The 24,083-nt window shown below is 36.4% G+C and overlaps 2 protein-coding genes across 3 annotated transcripts in view; both read right to left on the bottom strand.

Annotated features, from left to right (window-relative positions):
* ANO5 (anoctamin 5) overlaps positions 1 to 24,083 on the bottom strand; it is a 373,671-nt gene that overhangs the window by 247,911 nt on the left and 101,677 nt on the right. The window lies entirely within an intron of this gene.
* Positions 9,996 to 24,083, bottom strand: part of SLC17A6 (solute carrier family 17 member 6) — a 31,605-nt gene continuing 17,517 nt past the window's right edge. For both annotated transcript variants that reach the window (XM_075501423.1, XM_075501424.1), the window contains 9 exons: positions 20,958 to 21,072; positions 19,193 to 19,280; positions 19,005 to 19,091; positions 17,947 to 18,089; positions 15,364 to 15,513; positions 13,077 to 13,209; positions 12,249 to 12,359; positions 10,682 to 10,809; positions 9,996 to 10,328 (listed from right to left, as the gene is read on the bottom strand). In XM_075501423.1, the coding sequence (XP_075357538.1) occupies positions 9,996 to 10,328; positions 10,682 to 10,809; positions 12,249 to 12,359; positions 13,077 to 13,209; positions 15,364 to 15,513; positions 17,947 to 18,089; positions 19,005 to 19,091; positions 19,193 to 19,280; positions 20,958 to 21,072 (1,288 nt within the window). The remainder of the gene's footprint in view (positions 10,329 to 10,681; positions 10,810 to 12,248; positions 12,360 to 13,076; positions 13,210 to 15,363; positions 15,514 to 17,946; positions 18,090 to 19,004; positions 19,092 to 19,192; positions 19,281 to 20,957; positions 21,073 to 24,083) is intronic.

Here is a 24,083-nt window from a genome sequence, read left to right as displayed (position 1 = left end):
TCTGATGACATAATGCCTCTAGGTTGTTTCATTTGTTATTTTATGGGATTGTCTTTCTGGTGTGACTTACCATTGTCACTACTGACAGAAACTTAGGTGTGCGTTAAGGTGTATTATCTAACTGATGCTGGAATCAGAACATCTGGAACATCCGCTGTTTGGGCGCTACGGACACGGATACATCACTCGGTGACCAGGAGCCATACCTTCCCCAGTCCTACTCTGTGTCACAAAGACATAATTTCTCCGTGCTTCAAATACTCTTACCAACTCATGCCAAGTAAACAGAAGAGATCAGGAGATTACAGAAGATCAATTCGGTGACAGAAGGATTTGAACATTTGCCTGGAATATGAGAGGCTTACATTTGAGGCTGTGATTCACTGCAGCAGCAGCCATAGCCCAGGACTACTCTGGAGCTGATCCACTTTTGTTGCAAAGTCCTGTGAGGATAAATCTTTCATTCTGACAGAGAACTAACAAATGCCAGGAGCTTTGAATTTGAGGGCAGTATAGTTAGAGCTTTCTCTCCATTTCAGTTCTTCCATTCTGTTAAATGGGAATGTAGACTGAAATCTAGTGAGAAGCAGCACTGCAGATAATCTCCTACCTGGTGGTGGCTATTCCAGAACAGAATTCCAGTGTTTGCAGTGTGGCTTTTACGTAGCACAGTGTTCAGTCACAGGCGTGACAGTGGCAATTTTGAGAAACTCGGTTTATCTTCCTTGTATTGAAGTCAAGGTCTTCAAAACACATTACCTCCATAGGGAGCAGAACTGGGTATTTTGATAGAGGATAGGGCCCAATTCTCCAAATTTTCATGGTCTGTGCATTAAAGTATCAGTTAGGGAATAGATCTTAAATGAGTGCCAATAGTTAAATGCTAAATAGTGCTGGTATTCCAACTCCACAGCAATTATTTCAGCTTGTATGTTTTCTGCTAAGTAGTTTTTGTGTCTTCTCACATCAAATTAATGCACAAGAACAAACAACCCACTGATGGTCCACAGGATTTTATTCTAAATAAAACATGGAGTATCTACATTTAGTAATATAAACAGTAGATGATGGTTGCAGTAAGGCTGGCATTGTATGACAAGTTTCTAGGCTAATAAAGATATTCTATAATATTCTAAAATAAATAAACTAGAAAATGCTTTTTAAACATATACCCTTTCTTTTTACTCATATGAATCACAGACACACACACACACACACACACACACAAAAATGTAATTTGAAATAATTGGCCTAAAGAGGTAATTCTGGTTTCTTAGATTTTCATTTCTGTCTCATTCATTACTGAATATGTTCAGTATATAAAAATGATTATTTGATTTGATAAGACAGGTGTATTGATCTATGAAAAAGTCAAATTTTAAGCTTCTCAGCATGATCCAGACCACATCTGAAAAAGAAAGAGAGATCTGTTTTTAATTGGGTAGGTATGATTTAGATACAAGAGAAACAGGGGAAAAAAACCCCCAAATTATGTTTCCTGAAACACATCTTTTTTAAAAAATATTTAATGTATTTATTTAATTTTTAATGTATTTCATTTTCAGGTTGCTTAAAATGAGCTGAAAAGTTTTTGGAGGATGTATACATACATGTTATATGAATTAGCTCTTCCTTTAGACTTTAGGCTGAGATTATTATTATATTTTTATTATTAAAGGGCATATGCCAACAGTAATTGGGATTTGCATGTTCATGCAATGGAGAATACTAACTCACAAAGTACAGCCAGTCCACTTCTTCATAATCCCATCCTATTATACACCATCACACTACTAGTCAAGAAATAACTGTGGATCATTGTCTTCAGGACTCCTAAAGTAGAGCTAGATGGTCAGTCTTCACCTTACAGCACTGTCTTGTGATTTTCTATGTAAGACTTGTACATGCCGACAAGCATCTTTTCATACATGACATTTAATTTGATGCTTCATCTATACAGGGTAAACAGTTTGTGCTTTATTGATCCTGTGATCAGGCATAACTGCACAGAAAAACACAACTGAGAAAAAAGTTGAGCTTTGGTTGACCTTGTCTTTATTTGATTCAATTTTAATTCCACAAAGCAAGATTTACAAAAAAGAAAATAACATTGTCACTTTCCAGATTAAAACTGAAAGCAGTTCTGTTGATTGTTCTGATGTTTACCTTGAAGAAAATTATCATACCCTCCTCACAAACTTATTTAGTTCATGGCCATCTATGGCAATTATCCAGTGTTGACACATTTAATTGATTATACAAGACAAACTCTAATTAAGTGGCAATCTTCCAGTTTTAACAATGCTATCCTTTATTTTTGAAATGCTTTCTTATCTAGTTCATTTTCTGCTTCCAAGTGTCATTTTTGCCTTTTTTTTTTTTTTTACATCTGTTTTTGGCATAATAGTGGCCTTTCTCTTTGATTTGCTGACCCTCCCAGATGCTACAGAAAGGTGGAGAGTAGTAAATAAGTGAGTAGGGCTGTCATAGATGTATCTGGATTCTTCTAGATATGACTCCTTGTATCATACAGAAATATTTTTCAAAACATGAGGAATTTTTTCCTCTCTCTGGATCCTTGGACATCCAGCCATCCACTTGCATCTACTGAACACTGATTTAAGCCAGACACTGTGTGGACCTTGACACCTTTTTACATTGCATGTCCTATTCATCTGCATGGCATGGAAATAGTAAGTCCAACATTTACTGTGCATGTCCTACTTAATCAGTTCAGATTTTTCAGTAGGTGTGATGCACAGGAAGCTTGAAAACCCTGGCAGGAGGAGTGCAACTGTTTGAATAAGTGAAAGAAATTCCATTCTTCAAGGAAAGCTCCTTTTCACATTTCTTTTTCAAGCGAGAACAGAGATGCTCTGAAAAAGTACATTCTGAATTCAAGGAGATCCCTTAAATTGGAGAATATTATTAGGCTATTCATACCTCTAGAAATATTATGAACCTTAATTGTATCCACTTAAGTAAGTACTAAGTTCCTGCTATGGGGAAAATAAATAATAGATTATTCTACATTTGTGACCTGGAAAATGTAATGGTGGAAGTGTCAAGATAAGCGATACAACACCGTGTTTCCTGCCAATATCCCCATCCAGTTTTACAGACCTTTTTTAGGTTGCTGTTCTGAAGTTCCCTCAAGCTATCAGACTTCAAGATCTTCTCAGAGAGAACAAAAACAACCAAACTTCTTATGTATGATTTAAAATTTTTGTTAATTGTTGCTGATGTCCGTGTTTGTTGTAGATTGTAATGGTTTTGAGAGGAGACTTATGTAAGTGCTATTTGAACTTGCTGAGGCTACATTAGGATCTTGATCAGGTCAAAAGAGAACTAAAATCTCTGTATACTAAGATTTCTCTCCTATTACTGCTCCAAATATCTGTATACTGTGTACCTATATATGTGCATATTGTACGTGCATGTATGTGTATGTATATACAAACCTAGAATAATACTCTAACGTGGTTCATGTTAAATTTTAAGTGATGTTTTACAATTGGATTAATTTTAATAACCATCTTTTTTGTGGACGGCTGCTATCTTTCTCATATAAGATAAGTTTACCACTTGAAATAAAATTCTTCCTGTTGCTGATTAAGTTAACCAGTTTATTTTGTTAGGTTGCTAATGACGTGTAATCTCTGTATTTTCTGAAAGGAAAGCAGTAGAGGAAGTAAATTTGCACTTATATAAATTATATATTGAGTGTTCAAGGTGTCACAGTCAGAGTGGATGTGAAGGAATTCATACTACTTAGTATGAATTGGGATCTTGCTAAACTAAATATAGCTGTACTGTTTGTCCATGTCAAAGGTTCATCTTATTCACTATGCTTTGCACACAGAACCTGCATTTGATCCTCAGGGTACAAGCAACACCTCGTCATCAACTCCTTGTCAGTCGTACAAGGTTGTGTTACTCTTTATAAAGCTTTGATCGCCAGTTTTGCAAACCATCAGTTTTAACTGCTGACCCTGGTTAGTGCAAAGATCAAGAACATCATTTGCTTGCATACTTTTGTGAGCAGACAGTATGCCGTTGTGCAACAGTGCCCAGCCAGAAGTAGCATAGAGATTATCAGTTTTGAAAAGCTAGTTAAAGTACAAGTAAATGCTGATCCTCTCCAGCAGGACTGAGGATAGTAATAGCAGCTTCCTGTACACAGTGAACAAAGCCTGTGGTGGGTGCAAGGATGAAAACTGGATTCAGTTCCATCAAGACACACTGACAAATGAAACATAGCTCCTCCTGCAAAAGGAAACTGGAACCATGAGTATATCCATGATGGCAGAGTACATCTCTGAGGGAGACAGACTTTAAGCAGGAATCCAAAACCTACTACTAATGAAGCAATATGCTCTGATAGGTTAAATCTCCTGCCTGATATATCAGTATGTTTCATTGTATTTTAAGAAAAAAATGATGGGATCATTATGCACCATTCTGCTTCTTCAGGGACTGACAATGGTGCTTGATTTCAGGATTGTGAATTGACCGTATGCACTTTCATAGGGTGAAGCTTAGCAAGATTGACCATATGCACTTTCATAGGGTGAAGTTTAGCAAGTCTCCTTAGACTGTCACCAGCACAACATGGAAAGGGTCCAGCAGGGAGCAGGAAGAGCAGCTCACTAGGGAAATGATCCATGAGCCAAGGGTGACCCAGCTGCTGGCTGTGCCCTTATTGACCAGGGTGCAGTCCCACAGGGTCTGAACAGCATGGCCAGAGCAGGGTTCTAGCTCCACCGACAGTCCCAGAGACAGCAAGGAATGAATCAGGTCCAGGGTCCATCCAGAGAGCCCTCTCAGGAGCAACAGGAGGTGGGGCCAGAGGCAGGGCTGGAGTCAAGGACAAAATATAGATCCAACTTCTATTCAGGAGACAGACCAGAGACAGGGGAGCCCAGGCCTGAGCTGAAATGGGGCTCCTGGGTAATGGACGGGGGTGCAAGTGGGGGTGCCAGGGCAGGATGCTCAGGGCAATTAAGGCCTGTAAGTGCCCTCGTGGCCCTGACAGAGAAATGTGTTAGAAACTGTGTTAGGACAAGGTAGGGTGCAGCCAGAACATGGTCATCAGCTTCTCAGCCAACTTTTGATCATACCTTAAACTCAGGATAGGGTGGGCCAGATATTTAGGACTTCGTATTCAGTTTTTTTCTTCTCACTACTGCCATGAGTAAAAGTGAGGAAATTTGGCAGCTCTTCTATAAGCTTTTCCTTAAATTTCCTACAACATTTTATTTCCTGTGATTTCTAACTTATCCTTACATTTTTATGTTTTACATTACATTTGCCTTTCATACTTATTCTCTACTTACTTTCTTATGAGCCTGCCAGAGGTTGGACTGTCACTCAAAATCTTATTTTGTATTGTTTTCTAATGCCTCACCCATGGCATTCAAGAGAATGTGGCTTCACCTAAAGCAAAAATTGCAAGGTTTATATGTTTCTAATGTTAAAAGCCTTGCCAAGGAGGCATTTGCCAACAATAATTTTGTAATATTAATTCTCAAACATGGAAGATAGTGTCTAAGCACTTGACCTCAGTGTAACTAAGTACACAGGCTTCAGTAGTTGTACATATGTAAACATATGATACATTTCATTCTTTGCCATGCTTTGGATTACAACAGAGTGAAAAAGTGTTAGGCGAAGCTAGAATAGCAACGTCAGACACATTAGCTGGATCAGAGGGGATATACATAGATATCTAATTAAAATATCTGACTGTAATTCTAGGTCTTCTGATTATTTACTCTTAATTCTCTCAGTGCAATGAAAATTATTCAAGCAAAAAACACAGACAAATTCAAAATAAGTACAAAAGCAGCTGCTGTTAAGTAGTTAATCTAGACTTAGACTAGCCTTCAAACTCCTTCACAGCTTATCCTGAAAGGAACAAAACATTTCATCTTTCAGAGGCAGCAACTAAGACTGTGATGTTATCTTTCTAACTACGGCTTTGAACTGTGACATTTATTCTGACTTCCACATTCATTCCTATTCCTAGCTTCATGCTGAAAGAGGACTTCATTCATATTTGCAGATATTCTTTTGTCACTGTTATTCAACCTTTACCTTGAGGCTTTCTTTTCCCCCATAGAAAAGTGTTTTTATGAAATTCAGTCCATTGAATTTCATGATCACTTCTGAAAGCAAAGAGCACTTTATGATAGCTTTATCTCTGCAACAAAGAGTACGTGTTAACAGAAGGGATCTGACCAATGCAGATCCAAATATTTAAAAAATTGTCACTGGTTGAGTGATACTATCTATATGAAATCATTTGAGGACATAAATGTGAACATTTGAGGTGATATTCTAGCCCATCTAAACTCAAAGCTTTTCTAACGATTTTAATGGAGCCTGGATTCTGCCCCTTCCTTTTACTTATTGTTCTTCACCAAAAAGATCAAACTAACTGATAAATAAAAATGTGAGTAACAATTCCTTTCCTTTTTTTTCAACATAGTAAGTGAGCAGAGAGTACCAGATAGGGGAACAGAACAGAAATAGGTGACAGGACAAAATGATCAAGTGACTGTGAACAGTCTGATTGATAAAGGGGATGATTTGAGCTGCTAAGAGTTCCGAAAGAGGAACACTGCGCCATACAAGTGCAATGTGTCTGCAGAGCTGGTCTTTGAATCTGAGTGCAGAAGAGAAATCTCTGGGCAGAAAGGGCACAGTTCAGAAGAGGCTTAAGAGGTATATTTCAGCAATACTACTTTATAAAAATGAAGTACCAAGGGAGAAACATAAATGTATTTACTGAGGAGAAATATAGGGGTTTAGATGAAGGGTCAAGTCTCCTTGACTCTCCTTTTCCTTAAAACAGATCCAGCTCTTGCTGCTTGTCTTCACGTAATTGTCCTTTGCAAGAATCCTATTATTTTCTCCATTTCCACTTCTTCTTTCTCAGTCATGTTCCTGATGATTGGTTCCTGTATTTTTCTGTGAATAGGAGTCTGTGAAGAAGTAAAAATCTTAAAACCTGTCGTGCTCCTCTTCCTTCCCAGAAGAATGGATTCCTCTGTACTGCCATTTAAAGAGGAAGTAAAGGAGCCAAAGCAGAAGCAGAGAGCTAGAAAGAGAATGTGGAGCATCTCAGAGTGCTGTAGCATTTAAAGGCAATTGTTGAGTTCCCACTGAGCTGTGCATGACTGAACAGTGCAATGTCTAATGCCTGAATTAAAGTCTCTCCTTTGTTCTAAGTAATTAAAAGGTGTCAAGCTAATAAGAAAAAAAAAATTACCTACAGTTAATGAAAGCAAATTATTGAAACAATTCTAAAAGATAGAGAACCTGTAAGATTAGACTGAAAACTAAGAAGAATTGATTTTAATTTTGTTAATTAGTTTTCATTTTCTGAGCTGTCCACTGACCACAATAAATACAACAGTACTTTTACAGACCCTATTTATCCCACTTTTGAATCTTTCAGGATGTTTCCATCGCAACGTCACACCAGTCCATCAAAACAATTAGCAGTAACTTTGTGTGTTACCTGACTCAGCATCTCATGACAACTAGCCTATTGGGGAGAAACGCTGGGCCTGTTACTGTTCTGTCTAGCGTTTTGCAGCCTTTTGTTCAGTTTGGTGTTTCCCCATTCTTCTACTTGGTGCAAGAAAATTATTGAAGAGTAAAAATTTTGTTAGAAAAAGACTTACTTTTAATATAGGATTTGTTGTTACCCCTGATTCCTGTAGTGTCTAGCCCAAGATGGACGGAAAGTAACATTATGTTTCAGTTAGAGGAGTCTTGTTGCAGGAGCAAGAAAGGAAACAAATTCCAAGGACAGCAGTCTGTGATGCTTTTCATTTGCCTTAGAGAATGCTGATCCACACTAGCTTTTAAGCTAACACAGATCACTCTGTCTTTCCCAGTTTTGCTGCATTGGCTGGCACATTGATCCTCCTGCTCCTTTCTCTTTCACACCTACTCCAGCCATCCTTATGAGAGGAGGAACAGCAATCTAGAGTGAGGTGCCTCTCCCACACATCTGTGCATGGTTGGAGGAGAGAGTAGACAATGCAGGACACTGGGTATTCAGCATACCTCCCAGCTGGGACATAATATATTATCTCCATGTCGACAGCAGAATTTGTTCTGCTGTGACTATAATTTTAGTCACCTATATTAAAGTGCATCTAAAAAAATGACAAGAAACTACAATGGTCCTTTTTTATATAAAAGGATAAATAGAGCATTTTATTAACACTTTTTGCAGCAACAAAAGTGACACAGTCCACATCTTTTTCATTAAACACAGCAAAAGCTATGGTCACATTTTACATCACTTTGAGGCACAAAGCAAAATATTTTTTTCTTAAGGTCAAGGTATGATTTGCATTAAAAAAAAGGAGAAGAAACAATCCTCAAGTTGTATATTGCGGTAGCAGGGTTTCCAATCACTAGCACAATACAATGAACAGACCAAGAATCCAGAACGGATTATTACATACGATAATAATCATTTGATTGAATTAAGAAATGGATCATTGTTGTCATTTTAGAGTATTAAGAAGTGGTCTGGTGTTGCTAACTTCAGTTTGGTTCCGTTTGGTTTAATCCCAACAACCCCAAATATATACAACAAGCTAAATGAAGGTTAATATATAGTCTAGAAGATTATGCACTTCATAATGCATTGCACTTATTGCTTGGTACACTAATGTTGCAGTCACTGTTGAGTTATGCTAAAAAGACAAGCGTGATGCTTGTTGGCTTCTTTCAACCCAACACTAGTTATTTGCCACTTTGGTTTCTTGTAAGTTTATATGTTACTCATATTCAGTGTCCATTATTATTAGGTTTAATCGAAAGACAAATACATTTTTTATTTCAGGGATTTCTAAAATAGCAACATTTTCTGTAATTACAGTATCTTCAATAAACTTATATCTATGTATACAACTGTGGCACGATGTGTAAAAATATGAAAGCTATTAAGGGAAGAATAAGGGTTAAATTATTCTCTGTTTCTTCTATTGGCTTCAAAATATTCTGCAAAACAAATACATCCTTTTTCACAGGGTTACTTGCTCATAGTAAATTTCTCTTTGGAATTTTGTAAAAGACTATATATTTTTCTAGGTTATATTGTTTTTTTCTCTCTCTCTAAAGACACCAGTACAAAGTTGGAATATACTGCAAAGAAAAGAATAACAAAACTCGTTTTTTGGTAAAGGGACTTGACAGTCTGCATGAAAAGTCAGACTTAACATTATGTATTGTTTTTATATTAGTTGATAAATGCAGGGAAGAACATGACAATGCCTATAATTTCATAAGATTCTGTAAAGAATAGAAATAAGAATTTGTGCCCAAACATTCAGTATAAAACTCCTAAATAACTCTTTTATTCATCACAGAGTAGCCTGCAGCATGTAATCACGATAAACATACAATATGCCCTATTTGTTCTTTAGGCTTGATACAATTACCATTAAAGGAACTGGATCAATCCTCTGTAAATGCCTAGGACTCAACCTTTCTTCTGTAAGAAAGCTCTTGTCTTAGACTAAACACACAATTCCTACATTGCACTGAGTAAACGTGTGTATTTAACACAATCTCTTTCAATACAGTGTAACAAATATATAAGTGCATTTTTAATGATCAAGTAATTTTGGCTTTCTAAAAAGAGCATTAGATGTGCCAACTTGGTTGCTTAGTTGTGCTTTAATCCTTAGTTATGAGTTTTAGCTCTTGTATACTGTAAGTATCTAATTGCCTCTATAGTTTTGACCAGTAAACCCTTAAAACTCTAATGTTTATAGAACAAATATAACCTAATGAAAGTGATGACATGTCACAACTCATACAGATTGCACTTTAATGGATTTTTTTACAGTAAGACCTTCCTGTTTGATATGTGTTTACATGTTTATACCACATTTTATTTCTGTGTGCAAACAATCACAATGAATTTAATCACAAACACTACAAAATATACCCAATATTTAGGTTTGTTATGAATAATCTCCTTCCTTGTAGTTGTATGAGTCTTGTACTTCCTCTTGTACAAATTCCTCTTTTTTCTCCCAACCATTAGGCCAGCCACCGTTGACCTGGGTTGTAGCACCATAAGACTTGGTGGTACCATAATTTACATAATTCTGAGTAATGTCCCCTGTCTCTTCAGCAAGTTCATCTTCATGAATAAAGCCACATTTCTCTTCACTCGTCTGTTCAGGGTCTGCCCAGGGTTGTTTCTCTCCTGAAGCAAATATGCCATAGAATATAACACCTCCGTAATGAACTAAAGCAGCAATGAGGAAGACATACTGCCACTCTTCACGTGTCTGTAAAGAAGAAATTTGCTAAATCAGACTAGTGCATAGACTTACCTAACTCTTCTGAGAGGAAAGATTTAAATTAGGGATTGAGGCAGTGACAGTCGGCACAACTAAAACATTTAAGTGTCCAGTTTCTAATTATTTCTTCCTTTCAAAAATCACTATTCATTAGCCTACAAAAGCATTGACCTTGTGAACGTATAGTGCAGCATGCTTCAAATTCACAAGTTCCCAGATACTGTCCCCTAGAGGTCCCAGACTCTAATAGGGATATTCTGGCAAGTTGTACTATGGAAAGGTCTTTTTCTTGAAACCAAGGGTATTAAACCGGAAGATTTGAAAACCATATTGCCATTTACCTTGTTCTTTGTCATTGCTCCGACAATTATAGGGCAAACCATTCCAGATAAGGTCCCGACTCCATTAGAAATCCCCATTAAGATGCTGGCATACCTCGGGGCAATGTCTAAATGGTTGACATTGAATCCTGCAATACAAAGGTCAGCAAATATTCATACCAAAAGCAGAGCATTACTTCAGTTCTGAAAAGTAATGCTATCACTTGACAATTTTACTATGACATATCTGGGCTGTTTAATTGCATTTCTTTCTCTCTAAAAGGCTTATAACGGTTAAATATTCCTAGAGAGACTCTGGGTTTTCTTTTTCTTTTAAAATATATTATAAAAGGATACCAAATGTATTTTCTTCCCAAAATTGCAGTTTAAAAAAAAATCCCAGTAGTGACCGTGTAGAGTAGAGAACCCAGAAGATATTTAGGCAGGGAGAAAGTTCATATTTTCGCAGTGTCATTTGTGAGCATTTCGTGCTGTAAATAACATGTCATTTCTTCTCCCGGCTTGTACCGCTTTTCTATTGCCCACATTTTTCTTTTTGTCACACAGACCAGCAGAAGGGAGTTCCCTTCTGTTCTTGAGTGGTAAAATGAAGGGAGTAAAAAGGCAATATGTATAAATGATTTCTTAATTATTTCTATAAATATTTGTTTGTTCTCTTGCACTTCCAGCAGCTTAATCCTGTTCAGATTTATGCAGTAACTATTTAAATAATCTTAGAAAAAACACATGCTTCTCTGAAGTGACAGAACTCATTGTACCCAAAATAAGCACTTAAGTAAGTGAAAACAGAAACCAAATCTTTGGATACAGAAAGATAATAAAAGGCAAAAGGCAGGCAGTATGATATAGATAACTGTTAGAGAAAGTGCAATACACTTTTCAAGTTGTACAAAACAGGCATGATACCTTGTAGAATATGTGGGATTAAGGACAGATTTGATTAAGGAGAGTTTAGGTGTTTGGCACAAAAGAAAAGAGAGCCTGTTTTAGACATACGGAACCAGCATGGGAGAGGATACGAAGATCACAGTGGGAAAACAAGGGAAGGCCAGGTGACTTGTGTTTGGGAAAGGCAAAGGCAAAGAGGTGATATATCAGCAGGAAAGGGGAAGAGCTGAATTTGAAATCAGAAAAAAATTGCTAGTAATTAGGCCCCAAAGTAATTAAAAAATGCAACAGTAACAAAGCATTAACTAATACACAGTGGAAAAAAATAGTAAAAGACCTATATTTAAACAAAGATGTGTAAATTTAAGTATCATTGTATAATATCAGTCCATTGGTGTTATATGTTTGATTTCAGGGAAGATCTATGGTGTACATTAGCACCTCACTGAAAAGAAAGTCTAATTTGCTGCAACGAATATTGAAAAGATCGAAGTATTTCAACAAAAATAATCTAATATAGAAGATGTGGTACTGATTGTACTTTCCTTTGTAACGATCATGAATAATGTCATTTGGAATTCTGAGGTTTGTTTAAATTACTGTCAATGAATAAAAACCAAATGAGATATTCTATCTCTTAAGATAAAATAATTTACTAATAACAGTAATACAATCTTACCAGATATGGCAAATCCGCTAAAGCCTACAGCAAGCACTAAGAATGAAATAGCCACTCCTTTACTGTGAGAATATCCCACCACAAGAAGAAGAGTTGCTTCCATACCAAAACCTGGGGAAATCATAAAGAAAACCAGGCATCAGATTGAATTCCCTCTCAAATATTGCAGGCCTTAGGATATGGTAATATTTCATAGGAAGACAGAGGCAAAACATTACCTCAGAGTGGAATATAATCAGGTATTTCTTTCATCCCAAAAAACCACATGTTCTTGCTATCTCAAATAATCCTCATTTTATTCTTTGTATGCTAATTTATTGTTACTTCCTGACAGTTTTAAGATGAAAATAAATACTTGTGATTTCATTAGGTCATTCCAGCCAGCCCTAATGGGAATAGACACTTAACCTGCTTATGCATTTTGCAACCCTTATCACAGCCAGGATTCAGCTCATGTGGACTTTAACCTCTCAGAAGTCAGATATGTAATCTCAGGTAGTTGTCTGGGCTCTCTTGGTGCACAGGGTCTTTAGATGAGGAGCTTAGATTCAGTAAGTAGCTAAGGGTAGGCAAATTACCCCCCAAAAGCTCATCTGTTTCTTTAACACCTTAAACGCTTTTTCAAATACCAAGCATGTACACAGAAACTGGGAATAGGAACAACTGTGTTTACTTTTGTTTAGTAACCACATCTGTAATACACAAGAAATGCACAAAGTATTGATTCATAAGTGCATAAAACCATGGTTTCTTTGTTTACTGTGTACAGCATACTATATGGACATTGAATCTGTACAAGAAGCTTTTTAATAAAATAGGAAGACTTACCTCCACAGTTCATTATCTTTCTCACAGTAGTGGTTGAAAGAATCTGCCTGCTTCTTAAAAAGTCTGCAATTTGTCCCCCAATAGGAACAATAATTGTCATCACTAAATGCGGCACAGCAGATAAGATACCCACCTAAAATAATCATTAGAAGTAGCAGAGTATAAACCGTAAGAAAATATTGTTTCTTCATTTTCTGAAGCATTCAGCAACTAATTAATTGTTTCTCTTCAATTTCAGGCTATGTGCTAAAACTAAAAATCTTAACTTGGTTTATTAAATGAACAAAACTGGTGATCTTAAGTTGTCTTCGTATTTTATGAAGGACAGCCAGAGTTTTTAAGAATCTCTGATGCCGTGACACTTTTTGTTTACAGATTGTTTTCACAGTTTATATTTAAGCCAATGGCTTTTTTCCCCCTGACTTATAGTCCCTCTGCCCTTTCTTTTCAGAAAATTTATGATCAAATGTGTTGAACGGAATTGCTACGTTTCTGTGGGTGATATGTTTGGCGTAGCACTGCCCAGCAAACCTAATGTGTTTAGGCATATTCCCTGTGGATCATCCTCCCGTGCACAATGGCCATTTGCCTTTGATTTCTGACCATCCCTCAAGCTTCAAATTTCATGCAGGCAAAGGATATGTTGGGGAAACTCTGTACATAGTGAAAGATAACATACTAAACATCCATTGACAATATTCCAAATCCTGTACATACTAGCAAAGTAAGACATAGTAATTTTGTGATGACTGTCCCAAAAGATAATAATAATAATATATTTGAAGACCATTCCTTCGAAGTGAGTGTGGCACGAACTGCCACCTGCTATCTCCTGTTAACATAACTGCCTTGCAGGTACTTTGTTTTCATATGCATGGGATTTTGTTCTAATGGCGAATTCTGATTCTTGTGTATATCTGAACATACGTTTATGCCCAGGGTCTTTTGCGTAATTCCTATCTGAACAGTGTATCAGTCTGGCCTGATGTCTGACTTGAGTTACATCAGTGTGCGCAGCAGGCAGACTCCGTGAGAACAAAAAGAAAACAAGTTTTCTCTATTCTTCAATTAAAGTTGTGAAATTGTGTATTTCACTGCAGCTTATATATGTGGCAACTATGTTGTGACAGCTAGCTTCGTGTTAATAGATGTTTCTCCCAATAAGCCATGTATTAACTATGGTATTGCAGTTACTGCTTTGAGGTGTTCCTGACTAAATGATAACCATTTATGAGCATCCATAGTCACAGCAGGTGAAAACTGACTTTCCTGTAATTGTTTACAAGCTCCGCATTTCTTTGAATGCACTCTAAGAAAAATCTTCTAGAACGAAATGATCCCATTAGTTCTATAGAATGTGACCATTCTTATTGCATGCATAACAAATGATGTTTCAAGTATAGCAAAGCTTCTTAAAATAACTCCAGCTAAAGATGGAAGCCCATCTTTAAATGCAGGATGGCATTACATGATTTTGACAATACTCCATAATACGGCAACACTTTGGAAGCTACTCATCTAATTGTCACTTACACCACAATTTAGGGTGACAATACCTCATGGAACAATATCAACAGAATACAGGTCTCTCAAAAGCACAAGCACCCGTCACTTTCACAAGAAGGAAATCTGTATTAGTAGAAAGCTTACTATACACTCTGAAGGCTTGTTTGCATGTCTCCATATTTACATTACAAGTCTGATCCAAAATTCATATGAACTATGTGGAACTTTAGATCATCCCTATGTCTCATATTTTGCAACCATTTCTTTCACTTTCTAAGTGAAAAAGGGGGAGCAGTTCTCACCACATTAAAGGGGGATATAGAAAGGTGATAAATTGTACTATCCTTCCTAAAACTGCTTTGTAAAATGCACCTGGAAAAACAGAACCACTTATCAATGCTTTCTTTACAGCTTCGGTGGGATCCTGCATCCCCTGGGGTGTCAGGGACAGAAGTGTAATGGGTTTCCCAATACCTTTCTAATACCACACATGATCTGGTTTCAAGCACTTAACTGAAGGTCTTTTTGCAATACAGCCCCAAGTAGATCATCACTAAATCTCATCCTGCCTCCACCTTCCCCATCCAATCCTTTGTCATTGCTGTTACTTCACTTACACGTGCTGGTCAAGGGAACAGTAACTGGGAGGGATAACACTTAAGACTTGTAAACCCATGATAAAGATACAGAACACTTTGCTTTCTTTCTCCTAATAAATACCACAAAGGTAGCTCTGATATTTACTTAGCTAAGATAAAAGATTTACATTCTTTTTACATACCTTGCTTATTTCAAATCCAAACACTTCCTCAAAGTAAGCAGGCTGACTAATAAGTAGCAAGTAAAAAGTCCAGCTTCTACAGAAGTTTGCAACAATTATTGCATAGACTGGCATAGATGTAAAAAATTTTCTCCATGGAGTTTTGTATTTCTGAAACATAGAAAGGGGGATCCAGTCACCATTTTGATCATTATCAACTGTCTTCCCTTTTCCTGTCTGTCATTTTTACCTATACTCCAACAAGCTCATATATGCGGAGCTTTATGTTATCTGAATTCCAATGACTTCGATTAACATAAAGTACATGCATCCATGTCTGGATGATCAAGATTTAATCTAAAAACATAAGGAAGTAAAAATTACTACAAAATGCATAAGTGGAGAAACTCAGTGATACCTAGCTGTATCACAACACTCATGTACAAGTGCCATTATCTCAGTCATGTAAACATGGACATACTAAGTCCAAAAAAATAATATGTCTTTAAAAGACAATGTTGCTCTATCTAAGGCAACAGTCAGATTTTACACTGTAAGTACACAATTTCATCCAGATTTATTTTAAGCATGTATTTTAGCATTTAAATCTTAACCCCAGCATTCTGAATAATTTTTTTATCAAGCCTCATCTGAAACTGCTTGGTCAATATATTTTTTGTTTGTTTTACTGTATTTTTAAAATGAATTGCATGATTAAAAAAAAATGACAGATGGACAGAGCTACAATCCTGCTGAGTCCCAGCACCTCTCCATGAGCCCAGGGTTCTGCCCATCTGTGTTGATCCAAATACAGGATCCAGACCCAGATGAGTGTTTGAAAATCGCTTCAGCAAGGTTTCAGGCTGAATTCAGTCTACTGTTGATTTGAATACTGGCTTTTTTTCAAAGAAAAACAGCCATAGATGGATGTATGCAATACCTTGTATACCTATGAAATTACACGTAAGAGCTAAGGGTTCAGTGTGACTTAATTAACAAAAAGCTAGCCAGAAAAGCTAACTTGATACTATGGGAAGAATTTCAGCCAAAATATTTTAGAAGCAATGGAACTATTGATACAAACTAATCACTTTCAAAAAATGCTTAATTAAAAAGCAACAATAAAAACCAGACAGAAATTATCCAGCCCAAATTAGAATTATATGGACATCCTTTGAAGTATCTCATTTCACATCAGATTTTCAAAAGAACTCATAGGTATAAGAAACCATGAACATTGCTGAACGTTGTTGAATATCAATCCAGACACTCTCTCAAGAACACCTAAACATGTCAGCTATCAAAGAAATTACTCTGTAATATTTCCAGTTTAATCTGGATCAAAGTTTTTTTTACTAAGAGAAAAATGGTTTATTCCTGAGTTCAATCCAGAACCAATGTTCTGACCAATTAGAAAACATAATGAAGAGTGGTAGTGAGGGTCTACTGGGAATGGATGGTGTAAAAATTTTGTGCAGATGAAGTGAGGCTTAAGAACCAAAATTTTTTTACTTTCTTGAGTTAGTAAGCATGGTGATAGTTTCTTTAAAGCTTTTCAATAGTTAGAGAAATAAAAGAACTATTATTTAGCATGATAGGATTATTAAGTGGCTAGAAAATTCTCTGAGTTCATAGCTGTTTTTTTAGCAATTCTTGAGAACTAATCCAGTACAGAACTAAGTCAGATTATGAGAGGCTTAATAGCATGTTTCCAGCAAAGTTACCCTGAGAATGGGGAATGTTTCTATGGCTCTCCTAACATCCTCTGTTGCAACTTACAGTCTTTCTTGCAAATGAAACATAGAATAGTCAGGATTTGCTTTTCTTCTGATATTCTGAGGACCTCAAGAGACACTGAGTAGTGTTTTTCCTCCAGTTTACTTTTAGGAGGAGGAAAACCTTCCAGAATGGATTATATAAGAAGGAAATTAACCACTTGAACTCAAGGTACTATGAGGTACTATGCAATTTCAAATGTAGTTGTACGGCTTTTTTTATACTTTGGAGTAGAAAAAGAGGCATAAATTCCATGAGTGATCTGCTAGAAGAACTGGAGACCTTATTGCAGCCTTTCAGTACTTAAAGGGGGCTGATAAGAAAGATGGGGACAAACTTTTTAGCAGGGCCTGTTGCGATAGGACAAGGGGTAATGGTTTTAAACTAAAAGAGGGTAGATTTACACTAGATATAAGGACGACATTTTGTACGATGAGGGTGGTGAAACACTGGCACAGGTTGCTCAGAGAGGTGGTAGATGTCCCATCCTGGAAACATTCAAGGTCAGGTTGGACGGGGCTCTGAGCAACCTGATCCAGTTGAAGATGTCCTTGCACATTGCAGGGGGCTTGGACTAGATGATCTTTGGAGGTCCCTCCCAACCCAAACTATTCTATGATTCTATGATTCTCTTTGTGCAGAAACAATATCCACTCAGAAATCCATCAGCAGATTTCAGATCTCCCCACCCCCCAAAAAATTCAATTGTTTGAAACGTGCTTTTCTGTCTTAAAGAAGAAAGATGTTTGATTTTTTTTGTTGTTTCTGTCTGGGTTTTTTGGATTTTAGTACTATGTCATAGAAAGCAAGTATGAGTAATATTCTTACTTCCATTGCACCTAGGAGGTTGGCACTCTCTCCAATGCTTTCTTCTATGTATCTCCTTTCTTCATCTGTGATCGTAGGATGCTTTGCAGGACTCTCATATGAAACCAAAAGCCAAAACATGTACCAGACTATACCAAAGCTCCCTTTGGAATGGAAAGAAAGACTTTAAAAAGATGCACAGTAAAGCAGCAATCAAGGAAAAAATCTGTGAATAGTTATAACAAATTTAAATGGCAATTGTTGTTACTGCTCTTCTACTGAGTCATTGTAATAGAGAGTCGGATCCTGCAAACAATATTTGTGCAAAATACATGCAGAGCTGGACCACAGTGAAGTCTTCTTTTTTGCATTTACAGAATGATTTCACTGTGAATATTCACTGATATTTTAACATCAATTTGTACAATGTAATGCAATGAAGCAGCTTCCATTTCATTTCACCAGACTGTAAATGAAGTCCCATTCTGCTTTAAGCCACTGTTGTTTGATTACTGCACTAAATTTTTTACCTGCAAAATACAAGATTGCAGCATTGTTTTCAACATAGCAATGCACTTCCTGAGTAGTTTATTAAATTTCTATAAGGTTTCCCCCTAATTCACATGAATTTTACACTGCATAATGAACTCCTTTGGGACATTTTCTTCCATCAGTGTAAGTTAAGGTGGCACAACTAGTGTGAATGAAGTTATGTATGTCTTCAGATAAAAATCAGGACATCTTATTCAGGGCAGGTACTCTAAACTTACAGTTGTATAAATGAAAGAGCGACGTTACATGATCTGAGATTCTATAGATCTGCATAGCAGTTTGCACTCCTTGTGCTAGAAGTGATGAAGGTTTCACCATGAACTAGCTTCTTTTCTTATTTAATAATGTTGCTTTCTTACTCGTTCCTTTAAATTCTGTTCTTTCATTGTCCTTTTCTCTAGACAGTATTTTTAGCTTTACGGAGCCACTTCTCTTTTTTTTTGGCCTCTTAACAGTACCTTTTACATTTTTAGAAAGGGTAGACTAAGGTCATACAATATTGGAGTGAGATGAACAAAAATGCATACCATACACATAGAACACAGAAGACCACCCAGTATATTGCACTAGAATTCCAGCTAAAGGCATTGCAATAACAGCTCCTGCATAGGAACCTACAAAACAAGACAAGTGTGGATGAAAAGGGAGAAAAATTCAGTCTCAAAATACTTTTACATTACAAATGAAAGACAGACAAAACCAGAAAGTTACTTACCACAAAAGGAAGTGGTTGCTAACCTACTTCTTTCTAATGGGGGAGCCCACTTGCTCCAAATACCGTGGCAGGCAGGATAGGTGACCCCCTGGGGAATGAGTGTGTCACAAGTTAGCTAATGCTGATCAGTCACTCAGTTCATTGCCTTTGCATGATTTATTTTTTTTTTTAATTGCTACAAAGAAGAAGTTGAGAATGCTTTGCATTTCTGTAGTCAAGTCTGAGCACAGCCATAGAAAAACGTCGATTTCTATTAAAGTTGAAATGGGTTTTGTATATCACTCCAAATCATTAAAGAGGCCTTATGAAACAGATATAAAACATAATTATTTCCTCTTGATCCCCCTTCCAGGAAAGAATTGCAAAGAATTCAAAAGAAAGAATCTTAATGCACAAGTACCAGAGTCAAAGGAAGGATGAAAACACAGACCCTCGAGTCTTTCTAATGCTGGGCTCATTTCTCCAACCCTCAGTTTTGGTGGCCTTCTAACATTTTTTGATCTAACATGTAAAGTATAGTTCAGGAGATACACCTTACTGTACCACTGCTCTAAAACTAGAAAATAAGATCAATAAGAGCTTAAAAATATAATGTTAAGAGAGAAGTTTTTCACTACCTTTGTCTTTAATGAACCTTCTTGAGCACTTAAAGCAAATAATTGGCTGATATTAGTTGGTTTGATTTTAAACGAATTATTTTTAGGTCTCTCTTCAAAACCAGCCTTTAACTTAATGATAGCAAAATTACACAGAAATCATGGCATCTCGCAGTGTTGAAATTTTAGAAAATTTAATACGAAATATCCAAGAAATATACAAGTTGTAAAATACATTCTTCTGTTTTGAAAGATCCTATAACCAATTGCATGTTAATTTCAGTCTTTTGTTAATTTTTCAAAAGAATATAAAGACATAGTCTTAAAATTGTCATGATTTATTGTAAACCTTCTTCAAACAATCCTGTTTGAGATGTTTTTCATTCACAGTTCCTTTGAACAGTATGAACAGTATCACAGAAATGAGTGGGTCTAAAATAGCTATTTTATTTTGTAACTACCCACTTGCTTCTGTTCCTCTCCTCTTTGCAGTCAAGCACACCTCTGTACCTGCAGATCACTTTTCAGGAATGGATCCATATTTATACATGTATATGTTAAGAACTTGATTGACGGTTACCTAACTTTCAGGCACATTCTGCACCCTCTTTTGGAGTCTTTATATGCAATAAAGCACATGAGTTAAAATCAGCTCCCGCAACAGAAGTGTGTAGCCCTGAGGAACAAAGAACTAGCTATCACAGGCTTAAAAATCTGCCTTTCAGTAAAGAAACAAAAAACCAAATAAATTTAGAAGGCAGGCTCAATTTTTTTCTCTCTTAAATCACGGTAAATCTCTCCTTCATACCAACAAGAGCATGGTCAGGGCCTGTGATAGAAGCTTAATTCTTAGATTTAATCTGTGAGGCTGGACAGCAAATAACTCTTGCGAATAGCACCAGTATAAGCCCTGTGCAGTACAGGATTTCAGTGGAACTGCAGTGTTAAATACATATCTCACTGGCTTCTCAGCAAGGGAAAACTTTGCTATGTAATTTTATAGATGAAGGAAAATCAAATAGCTGTAATTCATACATTGAAATCCATTATACCAAAAATCAGTAATAAACTGAAAGCAATTTTTATTTTCCCCTGAAAAGTTACAATTGCTAATTAAAAGCTAACAAGCATCTATCACATTTACTGGTTATTTTATAATTTTTCCATACCTCTACAAGGCCCTGCAAGATCCTAACAAAGATGACACACCCGTAGTGCACCCTGGCTGCAGACGGTATTAGCATGTTGAGGGAGGATGTCAGCAGTATAGCAGCACCGAATACTCTGCAAAGGTGCAAAAAAAAAGGAAAGGAAGTAACTTTGGTGTTGTTCCAATTGACTTACTCCACATACGCTCACATATCAATATAGTTGCATTTAAACATATGTTCTTTATGTAGGGAATATACTAACTGCTGGACTGGATTAGTGTCTACTTCCACCTAGTGTAAGAACCTGTCTGATAAGACCCAGACCAAACATGCACACATACATCTATTTAGCATAATTTCCTAAGGAAATACATCTTATGCAATCACAGGTATAGGTCTTACTCTGCCTATAAATCCCCACTCTATCCTTTAATTTTCACATCTATTTCAACCAAATCTGATTGAATCCACCAGCCTCTAGAGAAATTAGAAATTAGGTCTCCAAATGGTTTGCTAAAACAGGTGCCAAGTAAAAGAGAGATTCTCGTTAGTGCTTTAATTGTAAGAAAGTGGCACCATGCATTCACTACTTATGAAGCAGAAGAGAATCCACTTTTATAAATGCCAAATCAGCAGGAAGAATTTCAAACAGAGCTAGGATTTTCTTAGGCACAAGAGTTAATCAATCTGGAAACACATATCCATAGAAAACAGATCATTCTTTCTGCTTGTTTTTCAGAGGCTACTCATTGAATATTGGTGATTTTTACTCCAACAACATCCTAGGAATTGCTGCAAATAACGCACATTACAAGGTCTAGATAAATGTGTGAAGTGATGATTCATTTTCAAAATTCCACTGCTTTGACTGAATTTTAATTTGATTCAATTAATATCTGCCCCTCGTAGGAGGAAGCCTTTTCTCCAGCATTACTACATATTTTTTTCATGTTCATTCATTCCTTTATTGTGGAAATAATCCTTTTTTCCCCCCATTTTCCTTTCAGTGGAACTATGCAAAGGGATGAAGTCAGTAGCAATGACTGGCCGCTTTCTTTATACAAAACTATGTAATGCTAAGATAAATCCTGGAGATGTCTTAACATATGACATCATGGTATCTGATGTGGAACTGATTTGACAGAAACCTTTAACCTTAGCATGTGTTCTTCAAAAATTGGTACAGTGCCACAAGTTATGGAGAAACAGACCTTGGGCTAAAGAAGCAGGAAGCAGCAATAAGTTTCAAGTGAAAATTCTTCCCAAAGACATCTATGTTTCACATTCTCTATTTAGAATTACAGTCTGATACGAGTCTTTAAATAGCAAACTGAGTATACTCCACTTCTATTTGACAAATATTAAAGAGCAGCAGAAAAAAAGCTTCTTGGCATGGTAAGGAAGCTTTGTTAAATAGCTCTAAATCTGGTCTCCTCATTGTGTTCCCTGTGATCCCCCTCTCGTGTTAAACAATATCTAGCTGGCTGTGCAGCACATTTCTGGCTTTGTTTGGCAGAATGTTCAATACATTTACTGCGACTGGCTGGTGCATGTGTTTGTGTTGCACCGTGTGAACTATTTTGGCCTGAATTCTGTCTTTACTCTTAAAGTGTAAGTTCCTACTCCAAAAGTACGTGCAGTTCATTTCCTTACATTTTAATACCCCCCATATGTTCACATAAACCACAATGGTGTCTTGGTTTTAATTTGCTTTTTTATTGTATTTATTAATGAGAATCATTTGGGACTCATAGGAGCTTTGCTTGTGATCTTTACAAAATCTTTTAGAAAGTTAGATGTTCCTGTTAGCAATTTTTGAAGAGCAGTAAACTGTAACTGTTCTAAAGGTTCGTCAAGAAAATCCTTATTTGCTTGTGAGCAGGAAGAAAGGACTGTTTGGTTTGTAGCCTTTCCTGTTTCTTTTCTGAATAGATATTTAGCTAAATGTCTAATGCAGCGATACAGTTTTAAATTTGTGATTGTGCATAGACTTGCTGGAGCAGATTCTTAGCTAGTGTGAATCAGTGCAAGTCTTTCTAAATCACTATTCCTGTTAAAATCATGCTAAGATAGAATATTAAAAAAATGCCATCCCTTTCTAAGGATGAGATTTGCAAAATTGTTATGGTATGTAACGGTTTCTTTGAGGAAATTTACTCTAGTTTTTCAGTTCTGTAACTGAAATCAGCTTCTCTGCCACAACTGAAAGCTGTTTCCCAGAATTGCCTTTGTTCTCATGTTCACTAAAGAGAAGCTGTTTCCTTGAGTCTGTTCCTTCTAGAAGAGAAAGGAAAATGTAATTTAAGGAATGATCAGAGACATGTATCTTCCAAATGAAAATTTTGCCTGTATTTAGACACACAAGTACCAGTGAATATTTAGTTACATCGAGGAGCAGATAATGAAATAATTCCACAATGTCACTTGTAAGTCAATTCTCTCTCAGAACTATGCTTTAACCGAACAGCCTTCTCAAAAACAGATCAATTGTTCCCCCAAAAATCTATGGATTTAAGGGTAGAATAAATTAGAGTTAAATTATGATTCTTGTCAGACATGGCTTTTTTATCCTTTTTCTTGAATGCATATTAAAAGCGGTACCATGAATTTAGTGCATGCCTATTTTAGTGAGTCGGCTTCGTCTATAACTCTTAGTCAAGAGCAAATACATCTTCCTACATTTGCTTTGCATCTGTCAATGCACATCCATAAATATAATCAGTGTTTCTCCTTTGTGCGCTTTTGTCTTGTTTCATTTATTTCACCTCCATAAATACTAAATTCTTCTTACTAACAGAGTATTGTGATATAGTTCTGGTTTTTGTACAAACTTATTGTTTTATTGTTTTAAATATCTCAGCTAACTACATTTATTATGATTTAGATCAAATAAGAATGATTTTCAGCTACAATAAATCTAAATATATTTGAATGCTTCTCACTTTCTAATATATTTAATTGGGAAATGGAACATTCTGATTGTTCCTATGGCATTTCTAAGGCATTTTACTGACCCACACATCAAACCTCAAAATTGTGGTGTTCTTTTTTTGTGCTTACCTTTTTGTTATGTTTATTAAGCGAGTGATTTTATGATCTGTTATGCTCTTTAGTTTCATTTCTGCTTCTCAAACAACTCTCATT

Source organism: Mycteria americana, chromosome 5, assembly GCF_035582795.1.
Source record: "Mycteria americana isolate JAX WOST 10 ecotype Jacksonville Zoo and Gardens chromosome 5, USCA_MyAme_1.0, whole genome shotgun sequence".
Classification (NCBI taxonomy): domain Eukaryota; kingdom Metazoa; phylum Chordata; class Aves; order Ciconiiformes; family Ciconiidae; genus Mycteria; species Mycteria americana.
This window is presented reverse-complemented; position numbering and strand designations above follow the sequence as displayed.